Source organism: Elephas maximus, chromosome 1 (genome assembly GCF_024166365.1).
Source record: "Elephas maximus indicus isolate mEleMax1 chromosome 1, mEleMax1 primary haplotype, whole genome shotgun sequence".
NCBI lineage: Eukaryota > Metazoa > Chordata > Mammalia > Proboscidea > Elephantidae > Elephas > Elephas maximus.
In genome coordinates this window covers 72,414,663-72,429,727 of record NC_064819.1, presented here as the reverse complement: position 1 = coordinate 72,429,727, position 15,065 = coordinate 72,414,663, and the positions used below count along the sequence as shown (strand labels likewise).

General features: G+C 39.4%; 1 protein-coding gene across 7 annotated transcripts in view; it reads right to left on the bottom strand.

The window, feature by feature from the left end:
* CARMIL1 (capping protein regulator and myosin 1 linker 1) overlaps positions 1–15,065 on the bottom strand; it is a 398,843-nt gene that overhangs the window by 137,620 nt on the left and 246,158 nt on the right. For all 7 annotated transcript variants that reach the window (XM_049884969.1, XM_049884962.1, XM_049884966.1 and 4 more), the window contains 2 exons: positions 9,702–9,788; positions 923–1,026 (listed from right to left, as the gene is read on the bottom strand). In XM_049884969.1, the coding sequence (XP_049740926.1) occupies positions 923–1,026; positions 9,702–9,788 (191 nt within the window). The remainder of the gene's footprint in view (positions 1–922; positions 1,027–9,701; positions 9,789–15,065) is intronic.

Genomic DNA, 15,065 nt, shown 5'->3' with positions numbered 1-15,065 from the left:
CAGTGTTTTTCACTCCCAGTAAAATAATGGAATGAAAATTAAGGTCCTTCAAAGATGTCCCCTTTCTGTAGGCCCTATTGTTATGGGACTTTCTTCTAAATTTTAGCATGGTGACTAGAGGTGACCACACATCACATATGGCAATGACATACCTAATCCACTGTGTTGATAAGAGCTGACAAACATTTATATTACTCATTCAGTTGTATGGAAAAATGGAAAAATACCTAATCCACTGTGTTGATAAGAGCTGACAAACATTTATATTACTTATTCAGTTGTCTGGAAAAATCTTGCTGTAATTGAGGGGGAACTTTTTGCCTGTGTACTTAAACTCTAAAGAACAGCCTCATATGACTCCTAAGCCTTCCCTATCCCTGTCCCTCAACCATGTTCAAGGAATATACCAGGACCAGGTGTAAACTCTATGGAGCACAGTTCTCCTGTCACACACATGGTGTTGCCATGAGTCAGAATCTACTTGATGACAACTGGTTTGGTTTTGGTTTGAGGTTTATTCCAGCACCCCTTTCATTTGCAAACTATAAAAAACTATCAGTCTTCTCAGCAATACTGCAGAATGATGAAATCGTTCATTTCACATTACCAATCTCTCTTATCAGGCAGTTTTAAAGGGTGCAGTAATATTTTTGAATAAAGAATAAAATCCCTCAGAAAATGTATTTTCAAAAAGAATTGGAACCTGAATTAAACGAGAAAAAAAAAACTATAATGCTAGACTACATTTAATTAAAGGAGACTGCAGAATTTTTCTTTAAAACATTTAGGTTTGGAACTAAATTATTTTAAGATATCACAATAAAGGGAAATGCAAAGAAATAAATTAGAATGCCTTGTCTTGAAACTAGTCCAGGTTTATCAAATACAGTTTATCTGAAGATAGAAGAAAAGGAAAACCTACCGAGAGGTCATCTCCGCGAAGGACGTTCCCTGAGAGGTCTAGGTGGATAAGGGTTGTGGCGGTCAACAGGTTGGCACTGAGTGACTGAGAAAGGCTATTCACCCCTGCAGACATCAAGAAGATCCAAGCTCAATTTCCACTCCAGGAAACACGACAAGTTTTGAGAGTTTCTATAAATGGCCCGGTTGTCCCATTAAATTGCAGAACTGAGGTTAAACATAAGCACAGGCCCAAAAAGGTAACTCTACGATCATGTCTTCTTTTGCCATGCCCTCAAGAAGAAGAGGTTTAGTGACAGATACAACCATCTCACTGAACAGGAGAGAAGAATGGCATCCACTTCGTTTTACTCCACCTATTCTGTGTTCAAGGATCCTCCTTTGGCCATAAAGCATGTTTTCTTTGAAGTCTGAGAATGATGTAAGCCGTCTACTTGACAATTTGTATCCTCTTAAATCCTGACAGGTGACTCCTGACTTAGCGTACAGTGTTTAAATGCTGCATGCCCAGATTCAGATAATTCAGGCTATTTAAAATACTGGGAAGTTAATATAGGAATACACTGCTCGACTTAACGCTCAGGACAAAATCTGGGCTGAAATGGATTTTACAAAGAGTAAGGACATAATCTATGTATATGTAAGAAGTAATTGAAAGGAAAAACTTATATTTTAATTAACAGACTCTAGCCACTATTTTGGGACTATTTTGGGAACCCTGGTGGTTTAGTGGTTAAGTACTACCAAAATGTCAGCAGTTCAAATCCACCAGGCAGTCCTGGGAAACTCACTGGGGCAGTTCTACTCTGTCCTATAGGGTTACTACTTTAAGAGTTCAGACTGCTAACCAAAAGGTCAGTAGTTCAAATCCACCAGTCGCTCCTTGGAAACTCTTTAAGGCAGTTCTACTCTGTCTTATAGGGTCACTATGAATTGAAATCAACTCGACCGAAATGGGTTGGTTGGTTGGTTGGCACTATTTTATACACATAACATAAATGGCTCAGGTTAGATTCAACTGAACTAACCAGACAAATGTTGCTTCAGAAAATAATGAATATGTGAGGAAGGCAAGATCATCCATGAGAAGGGGGCTGTGTACTGGTCTATGTGGGTAACAGTAATTGGCCTAGGTAACTGCTTGGTCAGAGCCTTATAGTGGGTGGATTTTTATCAGGCCACTATTTTTTATTAGGGAGCAGAGGCTACACAAGGAGCCTTGGCAGTGCAGTGGTTAAGCGCTCCACCGCTAACTAAAAGGTGGTTCGAACCTACCAGCAGCTCCACAGGAGAAAGATGTGGCAGTCTGCTTCTGTAAAGATAACAGCCTTGGAAACCCTACGGGGCAGTTTTATTCTGTCCTAGAGGGTCACGATGAGTCAGAATTGACTCAATGGCAACAAGTTCAGTTTGGTTTTGGTAAAGGTTATATGGCTATCACCCATCTGTCAGTTTGTTGTGCTGTGGTGGCTTGTGTGTTGCTATGATGCTAGAAGCTATGCCACCAGTAAGACTCACCCATGGTGGACAGGTTTCAGCAGAGCTTCCAGACCAAGTCAGACTAGGAAGAAAGGTCTGGTGATTTACTTCTGAAAAATCAGCTACTGAAAACCCTATAGAGCACACTTCTATTCTGACACACATGGGGTCACCACGAGTCCAATCTACTTGAGAGCAAATGGTTTCTGTTTGTTTGTTTGTTATATGCCAATATAAAAAGGGGGACCAGAAGAGTCCAGTCACTCACTGGGGTCCAGAGGGGCCAATACACCCTGAATATCACTGACAATTATCCTCAGGATAAGAGAGATACGGCATAGCAAAGCTCTTTAATGTTTCTACTAAAAGTCTATTGCTTCAATTCAAATGTTTTGGAACTATGGTGATTTCTAAATTGGATATATGTCTTAGTTATATAGTGCTGCTATAACAGAAATACCACAACTGAATGGCTTTAACACACAGAAATTTATTCTCTCAAAGTCTAGTAGGCTAGAAGTCTGAATTCATGGTGCCAGCTCCAGGGGAATTCTTTTTCTCTGTTGGTTCTGGGGGAAGATTCTTGTCATCAATCCTCCCCTGGTCTAGTGCAAGGAACCTGTGTCCAAAGGATGTCTCTGCTTCTGGCTCTGCTTTCTTGGTGGTATGAGGTCCTCCTCCGCCCCCAGTCTCTCTACTCACTTCTCTCTTTTATATTGCAAGAGATTGACTCAAGATACAAACTAATTTTGTAGATTAAGTCCTGCCTGCCTAACATACCCAAAACCAAACCCAGTGCCATTGAGTTGATTCTGACTCATAGCAACCGTATAGGACAGAGTAGAACTGCCCCATAGAGTTTCCAAGGAGGGCCTGGCAGATTCGAACTGCCAACCCTTTGGTTGGCAGCTGTAGCACTTAGCCACTATGCCACCAGGGTTTCCTGACTAACTGCCTGTAATCCTGCCTTATTAACATCATAGAGGTAGGATTTAGAACACGTAGAAAAATCACATCAGATGACAACATGGTGGACAATCACACAATACCGGGAATCATGCCCTAGCCAAGTTGGCATACATTTTGGGGGGACACAATTCAATCATAACAGATATACCTTTTGAAAATCATTTTGCTTTTCTTAGTTTTCAGTAAAATTGTTTTCGAAAATTCCAGCCTATTGTAACCACACTAAGAAGAAAATGGGAAAGGGGTTTTAATTCATACTTGGACAGGGCATTCACAGGGTCAAGGGGCCAAGGGCTGTGCCTGCAGTGACAGCCAGGTCTGGCAGTGGCAGCAAGATCATGCCAAGGAAAGAGCTGAGGGCTACATGTGTACCCCCACCACCCCATTCTCCTGAAAAGCCCCCTACTGAAGTACTACCCTGCTCCAACTTTAGAACGTTTGCTGTGTTGTCCCAGTGAAGGGGGTAAGTGTCTCATCCTCCAGCTTTGGAGAGTTATAAAGACCAACTCCAGTGTGTACCTGATAAAGGCTACTGAGCCATTTCCCAAGGGTGAAAGTGCATTTAGGTATGCAGAGAGAAGAAATAGGGGCTTAAAGTAGAGTCGAATATATTTTAGTTAAGCACAAGGAAGAATTTCTTGACTATCAACTCAACACTTACTAAACCAAAAAAAAAAAAAACCAAATCCATTGCCATCGAGTCAATTCCAACTCATAGTGACCCTAAAGGACAGAGTAGAACTGCACCACAGGGTTTCCAAGGAACACCTGGTGGACCTTTTATAGTTAGCAGCAGTAGCACTTAACCATTACGCCATAAGGGTTTTCCAACACTTTTTTTTTTTTATTAAGTGCTCATAAAATGCTGGGGATGGGAGACATATGCAAGTAAGATCCATCCTTTGTCCTCAAAAAGTTCAAAGACCATAAGGAAAGAAACTAATTAGACTCCAAGATAATAAATGAGTGCTACACTAGAAATATTTTTGTATTGCGACAAACCTTTTGAAAGCTGACTGTGCACCAGGCACAGGCTTCCAAGGCCCAGTGGACACTATCTGTGATGGTTTGAACTGTGTCCCCCAAAAATATGTGTTGAAGTCCTAACCCCATACCTATAAATATGACAGGGGTTTTCTTTGGTTATGTTAATGAGGTCATACTAGAGTAGGGTGGGTCCTAACTCTAATCACTTTGGAGTTATAAAAGGAGCAGAAGAGACACAGAGACACACACATAAAGATGGAAAGAGATGTCAAGGAACACCCAGGGCTACCAACAAGGAAGGTCTTCCCCCTAGATTCAAGCCCTGAATTCGGACTTTCAGACTCTAAAACACTGAAAACATAAATTTCTGTTCTTTAAAGCCATCCTCTGTGGTATTTCTGTTATGACAGCACTAGAACTAAGACACTATCTTAACCTCTTAGAATTCGGTCCAGTGGGAAAGACAGGCATTCAAACAATCACAAAGCAGTAAGTAAATGCTGTCATAGAGGTAAGAAACAAGGATTTAGCAGTGAAAAGGAAGTGATTTAACTGTGATTCATTGTGTTAAATAAGAGAAACTTGAAACGAGCTATATAAAAGGTTAATTTCTTGAAATTATTTTCTATGATTCTTTAAATGACTGACTTCCTTCAGTCTGTCCTGTTATTAATAGTATTAACGTATTTTTTACATGTAATAACTGAGTTGAAAACATATTGAGAATACGAAGCTCTCATCGAGAAAATCATTTGTAAAATAATTTCCGTAGTGACATATAACAAAACTTGAAAAATAAATTCCAAATTAGAAGGCCAAATTAGTCTTGACAGTAAAACACTCCTTGACAAGTACAGGCGCTTGGCAGTTGGCCAGCATCTGAAAGAATCAGGAGAGAATTCTGTTATCAGCTCAGCTTCATGCTACTGAAACAGAATAAAGAGTGTCCTCCCCTGCCTCCTGAGCACACGTTAATAAGCCCATTAACAGCAGGAAATTACAAAAGTATAGGATGGAAAACTCGGGGCTCTTACAACCCAAACGAAACACAGATTTATATATACATCATTCTCCATTCTGGCTGCCTAGCGATTCCGATTGGTCACCGTATTTATCATTGGAGTGTTTACAGCTGGAAAAAGGTGGGACCAGATGGCCCTGCCTTGACATAATCTGGCAACCAGCAGGACATTTGCTAGAAAATCCAGAAAACTATCATTTAGCTAACATCTGAGGAAGAGAAAGAGTATTTGGAGGCAGTGAGGATGCCATGGGGAGATTAGAAGAAAAAGTCTGTCTTTAATCAGGGAGCCACAAATATAAATGTTTTCATAGAGCTGAAATACGTTAGTCGAACTCTGCAAAAGCTTAAAGCTGTAATTTAATCTGAGTTATTTTGAATCTGGAAATTTTCAGATCTTATATGAAAGCTTGCAAGACTAACAAACACCTTTAAGAAGTCAATTTTAAAACTAAAATAAATTTTAAAAGTATTTCAAGATAACACATCCTAGGAAGGGCAACTTGAAATTCTTTTGGTTATATGTCATAAAATAACACTAATTCCTAAAACACATTTCTTAATGTACACATACTTCATGGCAGAGAAGAGATGAATGTGGCGACCCTTTTTTGTGAGCAGTGTAGGGAATGCGGGTTGCTCTCATTCACAAGAAAGCTTAGAAAGAAACCAGCTTTGCTGGTGCCCATCCTCTCCTTGCCCCACCACCACCACACTCAGAGGGACAGGAACATCAATGAGAGGTGACACTGAGGTCCCAGGAAGGATAAATGATCCCATAACCCTCTATGTGCTTTGTGGTAATGAACAAATTAAAATAAATAAATAAAATCCAGTTTAAAAAAAGAAAACAAAACCCTATCCTATAAGAATTAAAATATACCTATGGAGCACTTGATAAATAATTAACACTTTTATTATATAGAGAATTTGTATAAGAAAAAAGGTGAATATGGTCAATAAAGAAGTGGCAAAGGATGTTAACTGGCAACTCTCCCAAAACAAATATGAAATGACTATAGTAGTTGTTGTTGTCGCTGCCGTCAAGTCAGTCCCTGACTCATGGCGACCCCATGTACAACAGAACGAAATACCGCCTGCTCCTGCGCCATCCCCACGATCAGTTGCAGATCAGACCATTGTGACCCACAGGGTTTTCACTGGTTGATTTTTGGAAGTACATGACCAGGCCTTTCTTCCTAGTCTGTCTTAGTCTGGAAGTTCTGCTGAAACAGGCTATTGAGTTCAACCTGGGTATCCCTCATGGAAGGAGAGAATTCTGCCAATGAACCACTACTACCCCCCTAAAATGACAAAAAAAATTTCTGTACCAACAACTAACGAAAATAAAACTAAAACTACATCAGAATACTTTGCTTGCATGATTGACAATCAATGAAAAAGTGATAGCAAAAGTGTGAATGTGTACAAAATATCTGGAGAACAACTTGGCAATATATATCAAAAAGGTTTTTCTTCCTTTTTTTAATGCACATTCTCTTTGATCTAGTAATTCTTCCTATAGGAATTTATTCTAAAGAAGAAATTAAAGAAATGACCAATATTTAACTATAGAATTTCTGTTAGCGTTATCTGCAATGCATTATGGAAAATTAGAAGCTACCTAAAAGTATAATAACAGATTTTCTATTTACACAAACTATGGAACACCATTCCAAACCCTGGAATATTAGGTTGCCATTAAAGGTGGTCATGTATTTACTGACAAACAGTCACAATACACTTTGGGGGAAAAAAAAGTTTATGAAATAGTAAACACAGTATGATCCCATATATGCGTGAGTGTGTATATGCGTGTTTGTCTGTATATAAATAAACCGTGTACAGATACATAAACAATACAAGAAAACAGTGAGGAAGGCTGGTCACCAAATTGTCAACAGTGATAGTCTTGGGGTTGACATTACAAGTAATATTTGCCTGCTTCTTTATACTTTTTTATAGCTTCCAGATCTTTACCATAAATATATAATACATTGATAATCATCAGGTAAATATTTTATAAAACTGATTTGCTGAGGTACAACAGTGATAATGTAAAAGGGCTAAGACTAGCTTTAAGATCTACAGATGGCTTTGGACACTAGGTCAGCAAACACTAATTCCAGGGGAAATCTTTCCCTTTGGCAGTCTACTTGTGTTCCTTAACTTTAAATATGTGTGTGCAAATGTTTGCACATAAAACCATGTGATTTATGGGGCTAAGTGCAATTTCAAATCACTCTTAGGATAACTGCACGTTCAGACTAATGTGTGAATGGATATAAAATCATTTAGGGCCCACTTTGCTTGTCACTCACTCACAGTACATTCAGCAAGAACCTGTGATGTGCCAGGTGCCGGGGATCCAGTGATGAACGTGGCAAAGCCTTTATAGTCCAAAAACTCCCAGGCTGGGACACAATCCTAATGCAATGAGAAAAACGCTAACATGGAGGAATTTACAAAGTGCCACGTAACAGAGCCAGGAGCACCTAGGTCTGTGGGGTATGGGGGAGGTTTCCTGAGAAGGCTTCAAACAGAAAGTGAGCTAGGAGCAGAATCTTACAGGATGAGCGAGAACTCACCCAGTTTGTGGGTGGGGACACTGAGGTTGTTCTAGGACAAAATAAAAGCATATAAAAACAGATGGCAGCACAAGATGGTGGTGGTGGTGATGAAGACGAAGATGATGATGATAATGAAGATGACGGTGATGATGAAGATGGTGGCTAGTATGTACTGAGTCCTCTGTGTTCAGAATGACACTGTATATATTAGCTCATTTAATTGACACAGTGAGGTAGATACTCTATATCTATCTTACAAATGGCCCAAGTGAGGAACAAAGAGATTATAAAAACATTCATCTGTACAGCTAATACTTGGAAAAGCCATGATTCATCCCAAGGGAATGTGGCTTGATAATCTACACTTTTAACCACTATACATGTTGCCTCCAAAAGATAGTGATACATTTAAGAAACAGCAAGTTGTTCAGCCCGACGACTCTCATTGAAGGCCACAGAGGTCCGGGCTCTGTGCGAGGTGCTGAAGATAAAGGGATGGATGAGAAAAGCACAGGTTGGAGGAGAGCCCCCTCCTAGTAGGGATGGACACAATATTTGTAAGACAATGTTACACATGTGGTCTAGAGGCAATACAAAGGGAAGGGTAATAGATTCTGCTGTGGTATCAGACATAGGGCAAATGTCTCAGAAGACATCATCACTGATGAAGGTTTTAGACAATAAACTGAAGCTCTCCGAGAAGACGTGGGGATGAGAGAAACACATTTCGGATGTCCAGAGCAGACTAGGTGGACGGGTGTATGTATGCAGCAGGGTGACTTCACGTATTACGAGAGTGCTATGGTGGCAAAAAGAGCCCTGGTGGGGCAGTGGTTAAGCACTCGGCTGCTAATCAAAAGATCGAGGGTTTGAACCCACCAGCTGCTCCACTGGAGAAAAGTGTAGCAGTCTGCTTCCATAAAGATTTACAGCCTTGGAAACCCTAGGGGGCAGCTCTACTCTGTCCTATAGGGTGGTTATGAGTCAGAATTCAACTCAACAGCAATGCGTTTGGGGTACCAAAATATTTTAAGAGAACAACAGGATTTGGTGAACAACTGGATAAGTGTGATGAGGGAGTGAGTAGAGTCAGAAAGGGACCTGAGGAAGGAACGGCAATTTCCAGAGATGGGAAACACAGAAGGTCAATCTACAGTGGTGATTCAACTGTGAGGACCAAAGTTCCCTTTAAAGCAGGCAATACATCTGACCTCCTCCACGCCCCCAAAAAACAAACAACCAACCAACCAAACCTGCTGTCATCAAGGTGATTCCGACTCATACTGACCCTATAGGACAGAGTAGAACTGCCCTATTGGGTTTCCAAGGAGCGCATGATGGATTTGAACTGCTGACCTCTTGGTTAGCAGCCGAACACTTAACCACCATGCCACGAGGGCTTCATATATCAGACAGTTGTAAAAAAAAAAAAAAAAAAACAAGTCCAGCTTGTTTTTCCAAGGATAAACCTAGAGAAAACACAATTAGCTGCCTCTGGGAATGTGGAACTTGGGGCTGGAGGCAACCAGGTGTTACCTGACTCAAAGTTCAAAAAGTTAGATTGCATGTGTATTTCAAAATTACCCTCTACTCTGAAAGCACTTTGGGCATTCGGAATTCGAAGTACATAATTTCTTTATATTAAAACTGCCAAGAGTACTATGATACATATATTTTAAAACACATGCATAATCGAATAATTATATACTATATAGAAATACGACAGATGAAATGTTAAGTAAGTTATACCGTACCTTTAGGTGATAATGAGGTTTTGGACAAATTTAAATGCTTCAATCCCTTTGGGAGTTTGGCAAACTGAATACTTAAAGAGGACACACCTGAGAAAAAGAAAAAAAGAGGTTATTAGAATTTTGAAATTCTCAGAACTGCATTAGAAAATTAAATTTGATTCTAATGGTGATTGCATTTTTCTTTCTTATGTCTGTCTTTATTTTCTAATCATCTTCCAGCATGGCTGCTTTTCTCTCTGTCCCACCTATAAAAATATAGGTGTAGGAGAAACTAGGAGATCCTTTACTTAAGCATAACAATATCCGAAACTTTACCATTAAAGATGTCCTGGGGCCAAGCATTACTCTTTACCTTGTGGCCCTGTTTCATGTGCATATCCTCTGGGGAAGAATGATACAATTGTCTCCTCTTTTTCTTTTTAACCTCTGTCTTAATGAGCTGATCTCTCTTCTGGATGAGCAGATGCATGCTATTTAATTATTGTCAAGACAAATGGTGCAATATTAATTATTCGGATAACAGCGTCACTTTTAGCAGATGGATTCCAATATTTACTTGGCTTATGGCTAATAACTCAGACATTTGTCAGTATGTTTTAATTTCTTAGAGATAGGTTTCACACCTTGGAATAATTCACCAGGAATTTACGGTATTTAAGATTAGATATTTTCTAAATGCAACGGCCAGAGTGAGTGACTGGGAATACCACCTAACTCATCCAAAGATTGCAATGAATATAGAACTGCTCCCTCGGGAGAAAAAATAATCAATAGACTTAGGCCTTTCCTACAGGTTTCCTAGCCAACCTCCTGATGCAGGTGAGTTATCACCTTCCCAGGTGCATCTTCTTGGACAGCTTCCTTAAATTCTACAGGACAAAATTAAATATATGTTCCCCTAGACTAACTCTCAAACTGCAGGCAGCAATAAGAACTACTGTGCTGGTTGCTGCTCTATTATATAATCCCAAATTTATCAAAAATTACATACATACATAAATACCTCCCACAGAAACAACCTAAAGGACATAGAGTTTGACTAAGCCTCTGGATAGGCGTTTCTTCAAGAATGCTGGGTGTTCTGCAAGCTCGGTCTACCTGCCTCCCCACAGTGGTCCACAGTCAAATGAGTTTGAAAAGCATTGGATTAAGGGATGCTAAACATGGTTTTTTTATTCTGAATATTTATAGAGATTTGAATAGGCTTATCCATACTGAAAATTTTAAATGGGGTTAATATTTAGTTGATACATACTTGCAAAGGAGTGAATAACCAACAAGTTCATGGAGAGAAGGGGGAAAGATGGAGTGATTTAAAAAACTTGATTAATCCAAAAGGATAAGAAGGAGAGGGGAAAAAAGAACAAAGGGACAAATGAAAAACAAAAATAGAGTAGATTTTCACACAAATAAATCAATAATTACTAAATACAAATGTTCTAAATACTCACATTAAAAGACAAAGATAACTAACCTAAACCAAAAAAAAAAAAAAAAAGAACCAACTTGTGGTGTTTTTAAGAGGCAAATGTACGTACTCTGAAAAAGTGAGAGTAAAAGCATGGAAAAAGATTTATCATGCAAACACTAACCAAAAGAAAGCTGGTATATCTGTAAGTAGATTTTAAGAAAAGAAAAATAAAGAGTCCCCACCCACAGCGGTCAAGTCACTTCTGACTCACAGCAACCCCACAGTGTTTCCAAGGCTGTAAATCTCTATGGAGCAGACTACATACCTTTCTCTTCCCGAGTGGATGGTGGTTTCGAACTGCCAACTCTTCAGTTAGCAGTCTATTGTGTTAACTACTATACCACGGGACTCTTTAAAATAAAGATTACTAGAGACAAATGATAAATGAGGGAAAGATATAACAATTCTAGGAGTCCCTGGGTGGTGCAAATGCTTAAGGGCTCAACTATTAGCTGAAAGGTTGGCTGTTCAAACCCACCCAGGGGTACCTCAGAAGATAGGCCTGGCTACCTGCTTCTGAAAGGTCACAGCCTTGAAAAGGAGCAGTTTGACTCTGTACACACGGGGTCACCATGAGACAGAAAAGACTCAACAGTAACTAATAATTCTAAACGTGTATGCTCTCAATAACACAGTCCCAAATTTTTGAAGGGAAAACTTAAAGTCATAAAAGTAAAATGCATATATAACTGTAGTTATTTTTACTGGGTGCCATTGAGTCGATTTTTTACTCATAGCGATCTCAAGTGGCAGAGTAGAATTACCCCATAGGGTTTTCTTGGCTGTAATAGTTACTGGAGCAAATCGCCAGGTCTTCTCTCCAGCGAAGGTTCTGGGTGGGTTCAAACTGCCAACCTTTCAGTTAGCAGCTGAGAGCTTAACCATTGTGCCACCAGGGCTCCCATTTATAAACACACACATATATATAATAGTGGGAGCTTTTTTAAACATATCTTTTAGTAACTGATAAAACAAATGAATAAAAAAATTCATTAAAGATCTAGAAAATTTCAGAAAGTTGTGAGAGTTGCCAAAAATAAATAGAACATTTCAAGATTATAATGAAGAACAATTTGATTGACATATTTGTAACATTATACCCAACAACTGCAGAATACACTTTTGCAAAATGCACATAAAGCACTTGCTAAAACTGACCATACGCTGAATCATAAAGCAAGTCTCAAAAAAATCAGAGTATGCTTCTAACTACTGCAAATCATACGGAGAATATTATCCCACTACAAGTTTGTTGGAAACCCTGGTGGCATAGTGGTTAAGTGCTATGGCTGCTAACCAAAGGGTCGGCAGTTCGAATCTGCCAGGCGCTCCTTGGAAACTTTATGGGGCAGTTCTACTCTGTCCTGTAGGGTCGCTATGAGTTGGAATTGACTTGACGGCACTGGGTTTGGTTTGGTTTTTGTTTACGAGAATGTTCTCTTAACGACTAACACTGCTATGAAATTAAAATAAAAATTAAAACAAAGAAAATTAGAAAATTACCAAATAATTGGAACTTAAGTAATACATTTCTTAATAACAAATAAATAAAATAACAAACCCAATATCAAAATGAAAATTTAAAAATATTTTGAATAACAAAACCATGACATTAAAATTTGTTACCCATGCATAAAGGAAAATCTATAGCCATAAACACATATATTAAAAAAGGAGAAAAACTGAAAATTATCAAACTTTCCATCTCAAGATGACTGAAAAAAAAAAAAAAAACCCAGCAAATTAATCCCCCCCAAACGGAAGGAAGAAAATAGCAAAGAAAAAGGAAGAAATCAACTAAATGGAACACAGCCAAAAAATGAAGCACTATTAGTGTAAGATGTGTCTTAAGTTAATCTTGTTTGACCTATAAAAGAGCACATTAAGCAAGCGGCAAAAGAGCACAGATGGGGAAGATAGATGCCATGCCACATACAATCTCTAAGGAACCAAGAAACAAAAGCTATAAGGAGCCAACTTCTCCCCCAGGGCCCAGAGAGATAAGAAATCCTTCCCCTAGAGCCCACACACTGAATTTAGGATCTAGCCTCTTAAACTGTGAGAAAATAAATTTCTGTTTGTTAAAGTTACCTACTTGTGATATGTCTGTTATAGGGACACTAGATAACTAAATTTAGTACCAGAAGTGGGGTGTCACTCTAACAAATACCTAAAATGTGGAAGTAGTTTTGGAATTGGGTAATGGGTGAAGACTGGAAGAAATTTAAGGTGCCTGATAGTAAAAAAATAAAATAAAATTTTTTTTTTTTTTTTTTTTTGATAGTAAAAGCCTAGATTGCCTTGAAAAGTCTGTTGGTAGAATTATGAACATCAAAGGCAATTCTGTCCAAGGCTCAGAAAGAAGTGAGGAGAGCCATAGAGAAAGTCTCTGTCATCTTAGAGAACAGATATGGTGCCATCGATAAAATGCTGCAAGACGTGGAGGTTTAAGGTGCTTCTGGTGAGGCTTTAAAAAGAAATGATGAAAATGTGATTGGACACTGGAGAGAGGGTGATGCTTTTCACACAGTGGCAGAGTTTGAATTATGTTCAAATGTTTGGTGAAAGCAGAACTTTTAAGTGATGAACTTGGACATTTAGCTGAGTAGATTTCTAAGCAAAATCTTAAAGGGGCCACGTGTTGCTTAAAGTACAATGCAAGAAGGTGAACTTAAAAATGAACTATGCACAATAAAAACAGAACTTAAAGATTTGGAAAATTCTGTTGTACAAACTACAGAAACATGCCTTAAGACTCTCTTCAAGGACTTGGTTACTCAATCTTTTGTCAAAGAGATTAAGTCTATGACTGATGGATCTAAACAGCTACCACAGCAGAAAACTCATCAGTAAAGACTGCAGGGGACAGAGACAGGACAAAAGATAGGAAAGCTGAATGCTTCTTGAAATTCTACTGGCAGAAAACAGGACAAAGACGCTACAATTGTTGTCCCCAAGAAAAGAAAAGGACCATTCCTGGAGTGTTTTGAAAATCAGCAGAACTGCTGGAAGGAGTTTAAAAGTCATGACCTTCTAGGTTTCCAAGGGTGGAGCCACAGGTTCTTAGGTTTCAAAGGGTAGAGCCAAGGCCTACTAGGTTTCAAAGAGTAAGATCTCCACTGTCTCAATTGTCAAGTGTGGTGCTGCCATACCCAAAGGCCGGGATGGGGCTGCTGCTCAAAGCTGAGCAGGTGGGCTGCCATGCCAAGCAGCAGGAAAACAAAGCCTGCCACGGCAGAGGGCATGGGGTCACCACTCAGATGGATGAGAACAGAACCACTCAAAGCCAGAGGAGCAGAGCTGCCGTCCCAGTGGGCCTGGAAAGTGGCGCTGAAATGCAAGGCTAAGGGGCTTCCACCCAGAATCCAGAGAAGATGGCCAGAACCCAGAGCCTGAAAGGCAGGGCCATTGCCCAGGTGGTCCAGAAGAACAGAGGGTTATTTTCAAGCCTTGAGAGCTAATGTAATTTATTCTGCTGCGTTTTACACTTGTTTGGTGCTCATTATCCCTTCTTTCCCTCTAATTTCTCCCATTTATAATGGAAATGCCTACTTTGTTTCTGTTCACCATTGTACTTTGGAAGCAGGTGACTTGTATTCTAGATCTCACAGGTTCACAGATGAAGAGGAATTTTGCACCAGAATTGAATACACCTAAAGTCTCAAGCATATTTGATTTAAATGACTCAGATAATGAGATTTTTAGGCTTGGAGTTGATTTAAGAATTTTGGAGTGAGGTGATGGGGTGAGTGTGTCTTGAATGTAGGAAGGACATAAATTTTGGGGGGCCAAAGAAAGGAATTATGTCCCCCCCTCCCCCGAAAAAGTATGTGCTGTTAATCTTAACTCCTATGCCTGTTGTTATAACTCCATTTGAGAGCAGGTTTACTTTG